The sequence below is a fragment of the Merops nubicus genome, unplaced genomic scaffold, assembly GCF_000691845.1.
Source record: "Merops nubicus isolate BGI_N331 unplaced genomic scaffold, ASM69184v1 scaffold7268, whole genome shotgun sequence".
In the NCBI taxonomy this organism is placed as follows: Eukaryota; Metazoa; Chordata; class Aves; order Coraciiformes; family Meropidae; genus Merops; species Merops nubicus.
Genome location: NW_008627493.1, coordinates 87,079 through 105,053, shown reverse-complemented (window position 1 = coordinate 105,053; position 17,975 = coordinate 87,079). Strand labels below are relative to the sequence as shown.

General features: G+C 45.6%; 1 protein-coding gene across 2 annotated transcripts in view; it reads right to left on the bottom strand.

The window, feature by feature from the left end:
• Nucleotides 1-7,393: 7,393 nt before the first annotated feature.
• Nucleotides 7,394-17,975, bottom strand: part of LAPTM5 (lysosomal protein transmembrane 5) — a 24,392-nt gene continuing 13,810 nt past the window's right edge. The window contains exons 3-8 of one of the 2 annotated variants that reach the window (XM_008946303.1): nucleotides 14,176-14,252; nucleotides 13,347-13,475; nucleotides 12,697-12,822; nucleotides 12,086-12,181; nucleotides 8,447-8,539; nucleotides 7,394-7,489 (exon numbers count right to left, since the gene is read on the bottom strand). In XM_008946303.1, coding sequence (XP_008944551.1) covers nucleotides 7,415-7,489; nucleotides 8,447-8,539; nucleotides 12,086-12,181; nucleotides 12,697-12,822; nucleotides 13,347-13,475; nucleotides 14,176-14,252 — 596 coding nt within the window. In that variant the 3' untranslated portion in view covers nucleotides 7,394-7,414. The remainder of the gene's footprint in view (nucleotides 7,490-8,446; nucleotides 8,540-12,085; nucleotides 12,182-12,696; nucleotides 12,823-13,346; nucleotides 13,476-14,175; nucleotides 14,253-17,975) is intronic. The other variant, XM_008946304.1, reaches the window with a different exon arrangement.

The following is a 17,975-nucleotide window of genomic DNA, read 5'->3' as shown; positions in this document are numbered from 1 at the left end:
CTGCTGAAATCCAGGGCTTCAGAACGGATGGGGCATTGTTGTGTGTAGCCAGGGAGTTTTTTCCCCAAGCAATGGTCCTGTTGTATTGTTATCTGAGTGTGGATGGAGGAGAAAAGGCACTTAGATGCTTTGTATCAAGGCAAAGAATGTGATGGTGAAAGAGTGCCATTTTTTGGAGAAACCTCCTATACATAATGGGATGATCTGTTCACAAGGGTTTGGAGGGACAGGATGAGGGGTGATGGCTTTAAGCTAGAAAAGGGCAGATTTAGGTTAGACATTAGGAAAAAGTTCTTTAATATGAGGGTGATAGATCCCTGGAATAGGTTGCCCAGAGAGGTGGTGGAGGCCCCATCCCTGGGGACATTCAAGATCAGGCTGGATGAGGCTCTGAGCAGCTTGATCTAGTTGGAGATGTCCCTGCTTATGGTGGGGGGTTGGACTAGATGACCTTTGGAGGTCCTTTCCAGCCCAGATGTTCTATGATTCTATGATCTGCTCTGGTCCACCAGCACCATGGGTAAAACCACTTTGCTGCTGGCTGCAGCCTCCCTGCTCCCACCAGCGGGTGGGCAGAGGAGCTGGAGCTGCTGGGACCATCTTGTCATGGCAGATGGGAGGCTGAGGTTGGTGATGGCTGTTGGTGGCCAGCTTGGGTGGGATGAGCTTGGCTGCACTTGGCTGCAGTGCCTGGATGTCACAGCAGAAGAGAGACACGGTCAGTGCCACGGCAGCGTGCAGCTCACCATCAGAGTGCTTGAACTGCTGGGAGACTTCATCTGGAAAATAATACTGGAAGTGCTTAGCAGGGCTGGAGAGCCTTTGTGCTGTCCTGATAACTGACACAGCCTGACTACAGCCAGGGCTTCTGTCTGCAGGTGGAGGAGCCTGAATTAAAACAAATGCCTTTCCAGAGGCTGTCAGGTCCAGCAGAAGACTACAGGGTGAAGGCAGAAGGTGCAGTTTGTTCTCCCCCAAACTCCCAGTTCTTGGGGAATTCTGTCTCATCCTTTGCACCCAGGCAAGAGGGAGGCTTTGCTTCAGTGGCTGGTGCCTTGAAGCTCTGTGGATGCCCCAAACTCATTCGTGGTTTGCTCACTCTGCTGCATCCTCCTTCTGATCCTCTCTGGTTTTTGTAACCACCTTGCCTGGTTCCTGGAAAAATCCCAATGCCAAAATACCTCTCTGCTGGATACTTTCATTCTTTGGATTGCCAAATCTGCCAGCCTCAGGATGGGGCAGGAAATAACAAAGCCCAGTTTAAGAATAAGTACTAAAAGTACCAAAAAACAAGCAACCAAAAAGCAACTCATACGAGCAGTAATACAGCTGGGAGAAGTGGTGACTTCTCATTTGTCACAAGGAAGCAAGTCTGATGGCATAAACTATATCTGATGGCATAAACTATATAAATGCAGATTATTTCTCTATCATTATATGCATAACATTCCACAGGAAGGGAGATCAGATGGGAAAAGCCAAGAAAAATGACATTTTACTTTCAGTAGTGCAGACATGCTTTGTTTTGATTTGGCATTTTACTTTTCCAATTTGTTTTTGCTCAAGTTTTATTTTAAACCAGTATTTTAGTTTTATATTTACATATTTCCAATAAACATACCATTATAACATTTAATATCTCGGTATAAATTTCACACTGCAACAAGCCAAAAATGATAAAATCAAAATGAATCAGGCCCCAAGGCACCTCCATGTAAATGACCCAGAACAGTGTGAAGGTTTTCTGTGCAAAAAAAAAAGCAACCAAAAGGAAACAGACTTCAGAGATCTCAAGGCATTTCCAAACTTCTAGTAGAGTTAAGGCAGAAGGCATTTAAAATCTTGGATTTTTCTTGTTAAAAAAGTGCAGTGTTTGTAGCCCTGGACCATAAACACTTCTTAGTATTTATCTGGAGATGTGGGGAAGTCACACTGCTGGAGGCAGCAGAGCAAGAAAAGGGTTGGGAAGGGACAAGCAGCCAAATCCTGAGTAGTTTACTGTTGGTTTTTATTTCATTCTAAACAAACCTGGTAGCTGTAGTAAATACAGCTTGCTTGCCCTCCAGCCCTGGAGAAAACTCCAAGGTGTAGCAAAATGCTCAGTGATTTTGCTGGTCTTTTGCAGGCTACCTTTCATGTCCCCGGGTGAGTGTTTCTGAGCTGGGTTCACAGCCTCCATCTCTCAAAGACTCAGGGAAATGATGACAAAAGCTGCCATTCGGTCAAAGCTCCAATTCTTGTGTTTGATTCCCACAGTGTTTCTGTTTCAGGGTGTTACAGGGAGGGGAGGAGTCCCCCCCAGCCTCCTGCATCACCAGAAGGGATGTTTACTGCCCTGCCACTGCTGCAAAAGGGACCTTTACAGCAGAGGGATCAGTGCAAGGCATAAACCAAAGGATGTGAAGGGTAAAAGATGGAGAAACGAATGGCTTGGAACACAACCCAGCATCAAAAGAGCTGCTGTTTATCCTCTAAGCTGCAAATGGCTGGCAAATATCCTTGTGCTCTGATGCTGTAAACAGTAAATGCTGTTTATGGCTACTCACTGTTTGTGTATTTTATGGGTCATATTTATTTCAGAGGGATCAGTTTTTTATTTGCCATGTTAACCCAGGCCACATCTTCCCCCAGGGACTGAGCTGCCTCCTGAGCTCTATTTCTGGATCTTCTGCTGACCACAGCAAAACTTTGGGCATCTCATGGATTTTCTCCATGCCTTGACTTCTCCACCTGTACAGTGCCACCAAAAATGGCACTAAAATCCATAAAGCTGTGTCTGTATTACTTTGCTTGAAAGAAACAGTGGTATAAGATCATCATTTGTAAAGATGAAGGTCCCTGTGTGGGCAGCTCTTTCTCTCTAAGGTGACTGAGCCACCACGCTGGCTGGATCAAGGCAAACACTTCAAGAGGACCAGAGTGGGAAGATGTAGTAATAAAGACTCCAAAGAGGAACATCTTTATAAAATAACTTTCACTAGCAGAAATGTTATAAAAATTCCACGGGTAGACACGTGGATGAGAGAGATCCTCAGCTGGAGTCTGGGAGGGTTCTGGCCTGATGGATGAGCGTGCAGACAGAAAGGAAATGGCAGCGAAAGGATTTGGGTTGATGCATGACCATGCTGCCAATTTCTGTCATCCTGGGCCCACCCATGGGGACAGCAGTGGCAGCAGCTTCATTCGACTGCTACAAGTGAGTAATTATCTTAATGAACTGTCTGCAGGAAAGCTGAAGTAAAGTCTATCTTTTTATGATGTCTGATTTATGCAGTTATAATTGCACCAGGCTCTGGGGTCTGGATCCTGGGATGTTTATAGGTGGCATTCAGATCTGCAGAAACCAAGGCAGCAAGAGATCCAAGCAGGGCAGCGTGGGGCCTGTGGTGCAGGGCAGTCTGCAGTGACAGGCTCCTGGAGCAACACCACACATCCATCACTTGGGATTCCCTCAGCTGCTCCGGGGCCAGTCAGCACATCCAGGGCTTACGTCAGCCCGAGGAGATGCCAGGGAATGCTGCCAAGCTGCTGTCTTTGCCCTCTTCGAGGTCTATTTATATCTCCTCTTGGACATCAGAACATCCTTGGGATGGGAGAGACCTTTCCATCACCGTGGGCACTGGATCTGCTGGGTTTTGAGCACTGTGGTTCCTGTTGCATTATTGATGCCAAGTTGCTCGCAGCTCCATCATCTTTCTGGGTGCCGTTTCAAAGTCTGATAGATGCCAACACCAGAAAAACACTTCTGATCCTCCCCTGGCTTTACTGACAGGGTATTTTCTGCCAGCTTTGGCACTGTTCAACCTCCAGGAAGATTTGTAGAATCAGAAGTTTTGCTAAGTTTTCATGCCAAAGTCTCTTACAAAAAGGTGTGGCCTGGGTTGCTGGAGCAACCTGCACCAGAAAACGTTTCCCATCAGTGGACAGGTTTATAAACCCCTTGACTCAAAGGCTGTGAGTGGTGCACAGGAGCACTTCCAGCCCATAACTGGGGTTTGCAGCATTGTCTTACTGGGACCAGCCCAAGGCTGAGGGAAGGAGCCTCAAGAAGTGTCAATAAAACAAAACACTTCTGCAACAGCACAGAGCACCCAGCCGTGGGTGCTACCTGAGATAGTCTCTAGGGATTTGCTCACACCTTTAGAGGCTTTTCTTGCATCCCCCAGGTACTGAGTCTGGTTTTGAGAGCAGACCAGGATTGCTCTCACCCACTCTGCAATTTCCCTCCTTCCTCTGACCATGTCCATGCTATTCCATGAGTTATTTCCTTTTCCTTCGTACCTCAGTTTACCTTTCTGTGGAATAGGGGGACCAGTGAAGTGTGTTTGGTTATATTTTTCAGAGCAGAGGGAGAGGCATGTCTCCTGGGTTGGCACCAGAATGCCTTGAGAAGAACAAGAAATTAAACAAAGCAGAGGCAACACACAGAGGTACACTCAGAGCAAAAAGCCCTTTTTCCACAGGAGCTTTTGGTCCAGGTCAGATGCAGGGAAAAAGCCACAGTCAATCTAATAGACATCTCTGGAGTTTCTCCATCTCCATGAGGTGTACTGCTTCTAAAGGTGGTCGAGTCCCTCTTAGGTATCTCTTCTGCCAGTGCTGAGATCATCAGCTCAACCTGCTCTCTCCATCAAAAAAAATCCTGCTCATTTCTCCTCTGCACTGGAAAAAAAAGAACCAGCAATGTGTGGAGCAGCATTAAGCATATTAGTGTGAATTGGTTCTCAGCCTGTATTGGAGAGACACACATCAGTAAATCAGTTTAGAGAAGGAAAACACAGTATGACAGTAGCATATTAAAAAGAGCCTTTTATCAGTCTCAAAACCAGCATTGATAGCACCGACGTCTGGGTTGCAAACAGGCTTGGGACAGCTTGTGTTCAGTTTGTCTTGGCCAAGTCCTCTGACATTTCAGCAAACCCAAACCACTTCCCGTCTAGAGCTCAGTCCCTGACCTGGCTGGAAGCTCACAATAAATCTATACATTTTATCAGATTTCAGGTTTGTTTTTTTTTATTCTGAGCCCTGGAGAGCAAATCCTGCGTGCAGCAGAAGGGTCGTTTGGCTTGTGAAGAGCCATGAAACAAAACTCAGGGTTTTTAGAAGCTGAGGTGTGTGCCCGGAGGCCTGAACTGAGTGTGGAAAGTACTTTTGAGCTGTATTATCAAAGTCAATTAAACCAAGAGGCTTAGGGAATGTTTAACCCTGCTGCAGTAACTAAATAGCCAAGAGCATTATTAATGGGAATTTAATTAGAGGTAGAATTTGAACCATTTAAAGAGATGGAAATGGATTTTTAACATAATTCGGTTGGATCCCATTGAGGAACCTTCTTCTGCTTTAGAAGCCAAGTGAACTGCCAGCATTTCTCCTAATGACATTTTGGGCAGTTAATGGGCTTTTGGTCAATCCTGGCCAGTGGAAGGCAGCCTGGTGAAGATCTCCCTGGGCTGTGATGGTTGTCACACACCATCTTGGCATCTACAGACCCTGATGAGGTATCTTAAAGGAGGGACTGTGCTTTCAACTGCCTCCTTAAATTAACAAGGAGAGGAGCTCCACCCTGGTATCCCTCCCCATGGCCTCCTGGCTTTGAGCACTGCAGCCAAGGTGGGCAGGTAGCTGGTGAGAAATAAGAAGGAGCTAGTTTCAACATTCAGCCTGGTCTTCAGGACTATGACTAGGAGGGCTGATAGGTGATGTCTGGAAGGTACCGTATCCTATTGATTATTCATACTTCAAAGATAATATTTTATCTCACCATCTAATTAAGCAAAAGACTGGGCTGGACATTGATGCAAGAAGCTGGGCTCTTGACGTGCTTCTGCAGGGTTTTCTGGTTGAATTTTGTGTGGATCTTTTGCTCTTTGGTCACACTTGGACAATTACCACGTTTGGTAATTTCTGCTTGAAGAATTTGAGGGGTTTGTACTTTTGTGTGTGGTTTTAAGCATGTTTAAAAGCACTGGGTGTCATTGTGTTATACCCTTCTGGACTTCTGTGGAGTATCCTGCTCCCCAGAAGAAGGGAGATGAAGCACAGAGAAAGGGAATCATCACCCCTCTGAGAAAACTGGCTCAAAACTGTACGACCAACATTGTTATCTTCATCTCCAAAACCATAAATACACGTCCAGTGAAAAGAGCAGGGGCAGCACTGACATTTCTTATCTTTACTTTAGCAAATCTTCCATTGAAGCTTGTTGTTGTCTTTTGTTTCAGAGCAGAATAAAGACCCCAGCCTGTAGTCTACACTGTGAATCATGCTGAAATTGTTATTAGTGAACAAATTACACTTTCACACTGAGTTGTTTTAAAAGCAGGCAACGATCCAAAAAGGGGAGAGGATGCTCAATTCCAGATACTTCTTCTCTGCCCTCAGCAACACTGTTCACTAGTATCTACAGGGACTGACTTGTGCAATCAGAGTCAGTCGTGGACGTGCCACAGAAAGCAGGATTTTTATCACTGGTGATAATGTACAAGAGGATGGAAGAAGCTGGATTTTTAGATGACATTGCCAGGCTGGCTGTTAGAAATATCATCTTTTCCTTTTCAAGCAGCACACACATGAAATTAAATCAGCCTAAGGCCAAAGTACCATTTTTGCTCACAATTATTTTAGCAAGCAAACTGTTGCTTCTTAGTGAGATGCTTCAGACAGCAAGGACAGTGTCGTTCAGAAATCAGACAGCAAAGTATTAAAGCCATTAATGTTTTTTTTATTTTTAATTGAAACTCATCTTTCAAGTCACACTGAAAGCAAAAAAAAAAATGCAAAAACTCAGGTATAAAATGGCAGAGCAACACTGTGACTGTTCCAGCGTGTTGTATATTCTGGAGTACACACTATTAATCATCATCATAAGCAGACAGGATGAGAACTGCATCATAGTTCATTTGAAATCTTCATTCTTTTGCTGATCCCTTTCCCACAGGGTCCTCATTAAAGATGCTGGTTAGCATAGCTTCAGCCTTGGACTGTCTCAGAGAAAAGGTTCTTGCCTGTTTTCCCCTCTTTCCACTTCCCAAAAGTCTCAGCTGCTGAGTTAGAAGTGAAACAGATGAGAAACAGCATCTCACTGGCACAAAGAAACCTGACAGGGGTCAGGCCAGTGCCTGCACTTCACATCAGCCAAATGTCAGAGGCCAGTGGTGGGAACCTCTGTGATGCCTGGTGCCAGGTTATTAAAAATAGCACTGCAGCTTGGTAGTACCAAGTCAAACCCACCAGCCTAGAACCAGGCACTGACTCCAGGGGTTCACCATCACTCTTTGTAGGCTCAGAGAGTGAGCTGGAGTGTGATAAGCATGATACTGCTCTAAAGTAAAGACTTCTCAACGAGGTTGAATATCTGACAAAAGAAGAGGCACCAACAGCAATACAGATGTTTTCATCTCTCTATGAGTGGAGCTTAGATTGTCACGTAGGGTGGTGGGGAATCCTTGGAAGGCAACTCTAAGGCTTCCTCATATGATGGCAGTGCAGCCTGAAAGAGAAGACCATTAGTTATGCTCTGGGGATCACAGAAAGGGTTTCAAGTGGCTTTGATCTTGGATGTGTTTCTCTACCTAGTTCAAAACAAGGTAAAAGAACCACATGGGCTGTAGGACATAGAGGGCAGAAATCCAGAAGAGTTAGAGGTCAGCAGCACTCCATAACCACTGTGCTGCCAGTCCCACCTCCCTCTCCCAAAGAATGGTTGCAATAGATGGACCAAGGCTCTTTAATGTCCAGAATATAAGCCTCATGGCCTAAGCAAAACTCTGATCATTGCAGAGGGCCATGATACCTGCAGGGGCACACACTGCTGGCAAACAAGGGTCCTGATGTTTGCCAAGTTTCAGCAAGACTAATGCCTACACTTATCTTTCCTCTTTACTCCTCATCCATCTTTACAGTCTCTCTTATTTTTGGAAGGCCTTCAGTATCTTTCCATTGTGTCAGAAAAGCTGGATGCTGCTCTTAAAGAGATCATCAGTAATCTAAGGAAGGACATCGACATTTGTTATTTAGGAAGCTGTCAAGATGAAGTGCAATGCAGCAGATCTCTCAGACATTGATCCAGTGAAAGGTGAAGACCATCTTTATTTTAAACAAGGCTAGCACTATTAGGCACAGAAATCAAACTTCAGCTGAAGCTAAGAACACATCTCTGGATCAGACAGTCCAAATGATATATTCCCATGTATCTGCTTTACCTGAAACTTGGGTTTCAGGGTCCTTGCAGATGCCTTTGACTTTGAAATATTTTATACAAAAGACAAAAGTAACTTTAAAGAAATATAATATAATTGGAAACTGGTTATTAATACCTGTTCAGGCACATTTCAAGGGTTGAACTATCTCTTAGACCACCAAAGAAGCCAAAGTCAGGATCATCATGCAACTCATCAGTCTAAATCATGCCTTTCCATGGTGTAAATCTGAACCAGCCTTTACTCACCTTTTCAACTGTTTGTGGGTCGACTTTCACCTCCTCTCTCTTGCTGGCTTTAATATATTTAAAGCAGTTCAGGACACATTTGAACATATAGGCCTGGAAAGGAAAGGGAAATTTGTCATTGCTTTGCAAGTCAACAAGAGCATTTCCACTTTTGCCATCAGGCTGCTATTGTCCTACTCTCCTCTCTGGAGGTAAAAGCCTGGGACCACGTGTCACAGGGCCTTGAATCAGCCTCAGTGAATGATCCTTCAATGGAAAGGTGACAAGTCCCATCTATTTGGAACAGTTCACCACTGTGGGAAGTCAATAAGTAATAAGTGATCCCATTAAACATAAAGCACGTGTTTAAGACCTCTGAGAGTGCAGTGCCATCAGGCAGGAAAGCAAAGCGTGTCTTTAGTGTTGTTTCTCTGAGCAAAGCTACAAAGTTTGGATGTCTCAGAAAAGCCCTTTGGGCACAACATCCTCCTCCCAGAGATGCAAGGCTCCCTGGTCAACCAGGACTGACCCGAAAGATCAGCTCATCCAGCAAAACCCCAGAGCTGCAACAGTTATGCTTTTCTGACAAGACCGCCTCACAGAGCTCCAAGGTGCAATAAATAGAGCTTTTCTGAGAAAAATGCATCGATTGATGGATTAGGGCACAAGAAAATAAGCCAGGCCTGTGAAACACACCACGTTAAGTAAATATTTTCCCTACTCTGTGCAGCGAGGCAAAGTCGTGTGCCTCTTATTTTTATTGGCGAAAGAGTCTACTTGAAAAACAGTTGGCATTTTCAGAGGAACACAGGGAGTTGTATGTCCTGAGAGGAAGCCATGTAGCTTAGGATTTTCTAGAACAATGAGGACTGTTTGCCTTGACACAAAGCCAAGACAAAGAACGAGAACAAGGAATGAAGTATCTGAGTCGAAGGAATCCATCTCTCAAACAAACTTCCAGAGATGAGGAGGCAAATCCAAACTTTGACCACCTTTGGGGAATACTGCAAATACCTTCCCCCTTCCAAAAGTCTCTTCATAGAGAGAGCAAACATGCAAGACACTGAAGCCATCATATAAACTGTACAAAACCCCCACTTACAAAAGAAATAAACCCCCAAAAAATAATACAACGAAAAAAACACAATCCCTTCTTCACTTTTGATTCTGGCAGAGTTTGCTGCAGTGCCAGCCCAGTGTCTGCCCCAAATTCAGTGAAGTTCACTTCAGCTGAGACTGCTGCAAGCAATAGCAGGGTCAAGCAGAACACATTTGGACACACAACTTCTGTAGAGACAGCCAGTGTCCTTGGGATCATCCCATCACTGGCTAATCCATAGTCATTGTAGGGTACCCTTCTCCACCCACACTAAATTGTAGAGGGAAGATTTCTCTGGCTGCCATTGACATAATGAGTGGATGGGAAGCTTGTCCTAGAGGTCAAGGGGTGAGCTACTTCAGAATTAAACCCTTCCTTTCATTTCCCATCAGAAATGTTTTATTCCCCTTGGTTCCTGCATCCTCATCCCTGTGGTGGTGGAGGGGGCATGACTTTGTGATGCTGAGGTGAGATAAAGGTTACTTGTGGATACACAGCTCAGCAAAGGTGACCACCCTGATGGTGCTAGGTAAGCATCACCCCTTCAGCCACTCTGCCCTTGGAATACTTTGCATCTCCAAGAAACTTAGACTTGGACAACTGATGGTGTCACCACTGGGGCTCTACAAGTAATCATACACTCGGCCACCTCACTGGTAAGGAGTTCTGAAGTTGCATGAAGAGATTTCCACAGTGCAGCAGGATATGGTGAGGAGCAGCTGAGGGAGCTGGGGGTGCTGAGCCTGGAGCAAAGGAGGCTCAGGGGAGACCTTCTGGCTCTGCACAGCTCCTGACAGGAGCCTGGAGCCAGGGGGGGGTCGGGCTCTGCTCCCAAGGAACAAGGGACAGGACAAGAGGAAACGGCCTCAAGTTGCCCCAGGGGAGGCTGAGGTTGTCCCTGAGGAACAATTTCTTGCCCTGGAGGGTTGTCCAGGGCTGTGCCAGGCTGCCCAGGGCAGTGGTGGAGTCCCCACCCCTGCAGGGGGTTCCAAGCCATGGAGATGTGGTGTGAGGGACACGGGGCAGTGGGGACCTGGCAGGGCTGGGGAATGGTTGGACTCCATGATCTGAAAGGTCTCTTCCAACCAGAAGGATTCTATGGTCCCTGCAAAGGGTGGTGTTACACAAGAGAAAGGAGGGAGAGGAATGTTACCATCCCCTCAGCACTGCAGAGAAATCTTCCCTGCTCAAAGGCTGGGCAACGTCTTGCAGGTCTCCTCTGAGGTCACTGGCAGAGGCGTTCAGTGGGGCAGGTGCTCCAGCTCTTCTCCATCTGACAGACACTTTTTAGCTGAGTTATGCTGTGGTGTGGGCTGCAGATAACTATTTAGGGACAGTAATTGCAAGCTGGCAGGCACACAGCACCAGATACAGAACCAGCATTTCAGTGTGAGAGCAATACATGCTGGCGATGGGTCATTAAGCAAGTCAATTTATGCAAAAAGATCCTGGGCTAGTCCAAGATATTTAGATATTACCTTGATGTGGGCATTCAGTGAATTGAAACCAATGTGCCCTAAATTGGCCAAATGGCCTTTTTAGGTCTAAAATGTTTCCTATTGTTGCCACGTTCCTCATCAGATCTTTGTCCCTTGAAGGGAACACTCTCGTGAAAATGGTTTTGCTACACATGGAAGAGGGGATGGTTTGTCACTCAGTTTAAAGGATGAGGTTCCTAATAACTTGTTTTGGGGAATTTAGCAGACTAAGGAGTACTTGTGCCTGTCCATTGTTTTTAAACAATCCCTCCATCCCTCTCAAACAAACTCCAGCATAAGAAGTCACTGCAAGTTAAGCAGTCTTGTAGCTAACCCTGTGGAAAATTCAAATCAACCTATTTGCCAGGTCAGTGAGATTCCTGCTGAAGACCAACCCTGCCAGCTGGGTTTCAGGGTTATCTCCACTCCTATTGAGCAGTTTATGCAAATATTAAGAGAGATGCTGAAGTCGTGTCTGCAGTGCAATCATACAAGACACTCCACTCTACACCAGCTTTTCTGGCTGCCTGGGAAGCTTCTCAATAAAAAATGCTTTCCAACTAAAAAGTGGCATTTTCCACTGTGACAGTATCTCCTCAAATGCCTTTTGAGGTCTGGTTTTCCTAGCTGGTCTGAAACTCCTCAGTGAAAAACCTGTTCTCTGATCCACTGAAGCAAGAAGAATAGAAACCATCCCACAGTGGAGTTTTTTGAGATGTAAGCAGGATTTAGCAGCTCAGGGGTTTTAATTAAATTTCAGGGCATCAGTGTGCATAACTCCACTGACAGCAGTGTGGATACAGCCACTTACCCAAATGGAAGATCTAACCTGCTGCTTAATGATCTAATTTATTTTGGTATACAGTTGCAGAAGTGTTTCCTATATTTGTTTTCAAACATCTGATCCTTCCAGAGATGAATGGGCAGTAATAGGTTCTGGATGTAAGCTCCTATATGCCCAAGAAGAGACCAACAAGGCTTTCCAGTGCCCCGACTGGTTTGAGAGAGAAGTAGAACCAACTCCTCCTTTCCCCCAAGCAAGAGAGCATCATTTTAGCCTTACTAGACCCTGCAGCCTTTTACCTTCAGGAGGAGGACAGCAACAAAGGCAATGGTGAAGGTGACCATCACTTTGGCATATTCTTCTGTTGGTAACTTCTCCAGGGTTGGCATAAAGCTCTGTGAAAAGAGAGAGAGGGTCTCAGCCATAAATGCTTGATCCTTCTACCAGGGTCACACACAAAGTGGTGGAGATCCCAGCGAGTTTTTCAGCCTGCCTCTCAGGCCACCTTCCTTTCCTCATTAGAACGACTACAGGGAAATTTTTCCCTCCTACTGTTTACATTCCTCTGGCAAAGACTTTCAGAAGACTATTTAAATGAGCAGTAGAAGTACGACTGTTTAATAAAGATGAAAAGTTGCTGCATTTTCAATGCATGCAGGCAGGCTCTATCCAAATCATTTTGCTCTGCAATTTGCATCCATGAGATTCTTACAAGAGAAACAAGGTGTACTTTAAAAAAAACCCACATGCATAAGCAAGCTGCCAGTCAAGAAAATCCTTGTGTGTCATCAGAGCAGCTCTGGGTATAGCACAGAGATCAGAGGACGTTTACTCTGTCTGAACAGCCACTGAAAGAAGCTTCGTAGGGGTTCACAGCAGGAAAAATCAGCTGAGTTTGCTCACAACCTACCCCAGTGTCTGAAGACTTGAGGCTGAGGTAGGTGGGGACCTCCACGCAAGAGCTGCAGAGGGTGAGAACACTCAGGAAGAAATCCAGCAGCTGCAGAGCCAGGAAAGGGATCTTCGAGTGTCCCTGCTGCAAGGAGGGCAGGGAGCAGGAATTGGGTTACAATGACAAGATTGTGGCACTCCTGTGGATTTCCCAGATTTCACACAGGGCCTGTGCTTTGTTCCCACTGGCAGCCTGAGCTATTTAATTCACTTCCACCACCCAAAATGATGAGCAAAGCACCTTGTTGGGCTGATTTACACAAGCACCACAGAAGAGGCCTCTAGCTGGAGCAGTGGTGTTCCTAGCTTACCTCCAGCAGACTCTTCCTAGCATGGGCACTCCAAGAGTGACCTCCCCAAAGCCACGAGACAAAATAAAATCAACAGGAAGAGTCCCAGTCAGGAAACTAAACAACATTCCAGCTGCCACTGGCTTTTCTTCCACAGCCTCCAGCCCCCAAGGATTCCATCCTGTCTCCAGCCAGTGTAGAAACCACCTCACCATGAAGAACCATGGCCCAAAATAATGATCCTTGATGGTCCATCACACTTTGGTCTCTGTCTCATAGAGAATAGAGAAGACCACCCCAGAAGTGAGCTGTTACCTACCATGTGGCTAAGGGAGGACACAGAAACAACTGCTGGGACTTGGATGTAGGAGCTGAACATTGTTAGGAGGCTGAGGAGAAAGTCCATGACTTGTAGAGCCAGGAATGGGATCAGGAGACGTTCCTTCTTCTGTGAAAAGATAAAGCAATGCCAGTTATTTGTTGTCTGAATGGGAGAGTGAGACCAGCTATCAATACCTGAAAGAACATACACTAAGCTACTCCAAGAATAAATACTCTCCTGGAATTCCTGCATCTAATTCCACATATCGTGGTGACAACTGATTCAGAGACAATGAAGAGCATCGACACTGATTTCTTTTCAGCCCCTTGGAAAGCCTCTGTGAATTTTCATTGTATGGCATTGCCACTTCATCCAAGCAGAGCTGGCATTCAGCTGTCCCCAAAATTTACCACCGCAGAGAAAGATGGGTTCCTACATCAATGCATGCTCGTTTCTCCTCCTGAAAGAGGAAAAATCCCCACTAGGGAGTTGTAGTTCCCCTCCAGGATCTGACTTGCAAAAAACCCAAGGAAATGAGGCAATAAAACAACATTTCCAAATCATAACATTTCCATTCCTTAAGATGAAAAATAGTTTTGATGGAAATGTCACCCAGATTGTGTAAACCTGCAGTTAGCAGCCTTGCAGATGAGGCCAAGGCTGCAAACCAGCCTCCTGCCACCTCTGTAAGAGAACAGAGATATTTATCTGCTTTTGTAATCACACTTCAGCAATTTCAGTGAGCACCCTCTGGTCCCCTCCTCTAATACCTCCTAAGTCAGAGAGGCCTCAGCCAGCAGCTAAATGCCACTTGTGGAGAACATACCTTCACCACACCCAGGAGGAGGTTGAAGCTGATGGTAAACAGCATGATGATCAACAGGAAGCTGGTGATGACATCAGCTAAAAGGAATAAAAGAAATTACCACATTATGAAAGGCTGGAGCCTAACTTCCCATTTCCATCATCCCTCTAAGGAGGGGTTCTAGTGGGATAAGCTGGCAGCAAGACCCACACGTGTGGGGGGATGAATGCCATGCAGGTGGATGGGGACCCTCTTTTCCCTTTCTACAGCCACTTTTTCATCTGGTTTTGAAGCTTCTGTTTCTTTAGCCACGGAGTTGAGCAGGCTGTCAGCTCAGCCACGTGGGAGCCAAAAAGCCTTTGTTGCCTGGACTGAAATTTGAAATATCCTAGACTATGATATTAGACTAAAATAAAGCAGAAGAAAAGGCAATGTGTTTGTAGTGATGAATAAGTCTGAGTTGGGAGTTATTCTGAGACTCAAAGACAGATAAAAAAACCAACAGTGAAATCTGGTGAAGGGTCTGCAGACAAGAAGCATGAGTTGGAACCACCCACTGCTGGTATGAACCAGGATTTTGGGGTGAAGCTCACCTCCACCCTGGAGCTGTAGGATGCACCATACACGTTAAAAATAAACCTGTGAGGAGAACAACATGAGGCAGTTCCAGCTCCAGGGCTGAAGGTGAGCTTTGTCAGCTCTGCTGGGTGCAGGAGGGTGATCCCTTCCAGACACGTAGCTTCCTACTGATCAGTTCCCAGGAAGCAATTTTCCCTCTTGGTTCCACAGCCTGCCCTGATGATGACTACCAAAGCATTGCTTGCACTATGCTGCAGACACATTTGGTCTTTATAGCAGGCTAGACAGGGTGAGGGGTTTTATAAAGTTTATTTGCTTCTTAAAAAACAAAAAAAAGGGGGTGTGGAGACAGCTCTCCCCAAAGGCAAACTGCTGCTGCTTTCTCCATCTGCCTCTGCAAAACCTACAGTCTTTCACAGAACCTCCTCCTAAACACTCTCCAATTTTTCACTGCTTTACCTGAGTTTAGAAGAGCAACAGTCTCTTTGGGGTCTCCAGCTCCCAAGTGCTGAGTAAAGGTTTCAATTTTATTAGAAAAGAGCAAAAGTTTTTCACTTTTCTGACTTTTTTTTTTTAAAGCAACTGATCCTTCCTATAGGTGCATTTTTAAAACAACAGCCATGTTAGATTTTTTTTTCCCTTCTGCCAGCTGGCCAGTTTATTTCATGGCTGTTAAATAAATCTAGTGCCTAACTGTTTTTTTTTTCTACCCCTTTCACTTGCTTTCATAAAGAGATACAGCAATGGTGCTTTAGCCTGCTGGATCCCTGATAGAAGCCAGTTGCTCTAAAATCCTTCACTGCTCCATATTACCCATTTCTCCCATTTGAAGGAGCAAATGCAAACACTCAGCCCAAGTCACAGGGAAAACCATGCTGGAGAAGGGCAGACCTGCCATCCAGTGCTACCCATGACATCTGGCAGGAGATGGATGCCCATTAGATGCAAACCACCAAGTACTGCATCCAGACTCTGCTAAGCCATGTGGTTATGGGCTAATGCTAGTTGAAGAAAGGACTAAAGATGATACTGAGAAGCTCTGGAGCCTTTCCAGGGTTGTAGAGGACCTGCCTGACAGCTGGGCTGAGCCACATCTGGCAGTGAGGGCAAGTGGCACCACCAGCCACACTCCTGACTGTACTGAGAATTGAAATGGGTAATTGAAAATGAAGGAGTAATGAGAATTGAAACACAAGAAGAGGAAGGAGTCTTAGGAAACAGTAAAGAAAGAAAGCCCAAATCCAGAAAACCCTGGATGAGAACAGAGAGGGCAATGGAGAAAGGACTTTCCTGCAGAAGGGGCTGCTCACAGCTTTGCAGCTCACAAGGGTCATAGCAAGAGCCTGAGCTTCGAGGCAGAAAACCAAACCCACCTTTCAGAAGCAGGAGAGTAGAGGCAAGGCTGTGATCTGGTGCACAAAGAACCAAAGGTTAACAATGGACAACATAAACTCAAACCAAGAAAACGTTCAGCAGAGACAGACTCTGTAGGAGCAGCCAAAAAAGGAGAAAGTCCCAGTCCCATTAAGCTCCAAAGTGCCCAAAGCCATTTCCTCTGGTTTTCCTCCCAGAACCAGCCACCAGAAGCTTGCCCCAGAGAGGATTTATCTCTTTAGATAAAATTCAGGACAGCTGGATTTCTCTGCCTCTTTCTACATGGTTTCATGCTCCAGCTCTCTCAGCAGGCTCGCTAATTAATTGGGCAACTAGCCCTTGCTTCTGCAGGCTAATTGCTGGCAGAACCCAGCTGAATCTTCCAAGTGGAACCTAGATCAAAAAACCTCTAAACAAAACAACAAAGAAACAAAAAGCCACAACCCTAAAGACACAAAGGAATGGAAAGAAGAGGAAAACCAAGAGGAAACTTTCCACTCACTGTCTGCCTCCTGTTTGTTCACAGCAAATCCACTCATCCTTCCTCCTGGCAGCAGATCTGGCTGTGCCAGGGGTGGTTTAGCAAAGGTTTTACTCAAAAAAAAATGACCTCTTCCTTTGTGGGAGCACATTTAGCAGATGGGCTAAAGGAGTGACCCCCTTAGATAGTGGCAGCCTGTGTTTCTTGGCCTTGTCTGTGCAAACCCTCCATGAGGTGGGAAGGTGGCACCTGTAACAGAGAGGCCAAATACCACCTAAAACACTTTGCAAGGGCTGGCAGAGTGACAAGCTACCTTCCAGAACCAGCAGTAGATCCCTGGGGTGTGAGGAACTTAAAACCACAGCAGACCCAGGAGATGGGGTTACTGTCACTAACAGTCTCTTCCCATGCCCAGTATCTCTTGTCCAAAAATCTAAGACCTTCACTTTTAAGTCTCCTCAGTGTTTCCCTTCATGCTTATTTGGCCTTTGTAGGATGAATGTTTGTGTCTTTTGTACTTAAAAACCTTCAGAGAAGAGCAACATTTAGGAATCTTGAACCAGTCTTGAGCACCTGTATAACCTCTGTCACAGGGGCATCATTCCATGGTTTTCCCCTCTGCTTCTCCTGTATGTTCATCTGGATGCCTGTCTCAGGAATGACCTGTTCTCCTCTACAGCATCTTGAGAGGTCCCAGGGTACCCAGAGCACAAGAGGGTTTGTCCATGTAGAAGGTGCGTTGGCTCTTTGAGGGCAATTGTTACAATTAATGAAGTTACAGATAAAAGGATGAAAAATCTTACAATGTGGTCTTGAACAGGGATGCAGAGAGGTTGTGGGATTTTAATCTGAGGAATCTGCAAACCCCAACTGGACAAGCTCTGGGCAAGCTGCCCCAGCTTTGGAGTCAGCCCTGTTTCAAGTGGGAGATTGGACTGGAGACCTCCAGAGATCCAGTTTGTTTTTTCCTCTGATTTGAGGATCACAAGTCATTCCTGTAGCTATAGAATATCCTGCCTACAAAAATATTTCAGTTCCACAGCCACCTCCATGCTGGCAGTGGTGCTTTATTGCTGGCAGAGAGTGCAGTGAGAGCTTCTCCCTCTTTGAGGTACAACTTTCCCCAGAAGCGTATGGGAATAAAAAACCATCACCAAATAAATAAACAAGCTCTTTCTTATCTTATTTCTTACTCAAATCTCTGAGACTACCTGAGTCTCCTAGAGACCCAAGGGAGTGTAATGAGAAGGAATATATATGTGCTGGGGAGTAAATGCCATTTTCCTTGGGGATGTGTTGTAACCAGAGTGGGGGATGTGGTGGAGCCTCCACAAAGCTGCACTAGATACCTGCAATGCTAGAAAGTAGTACCAAAAAACCCACCCAT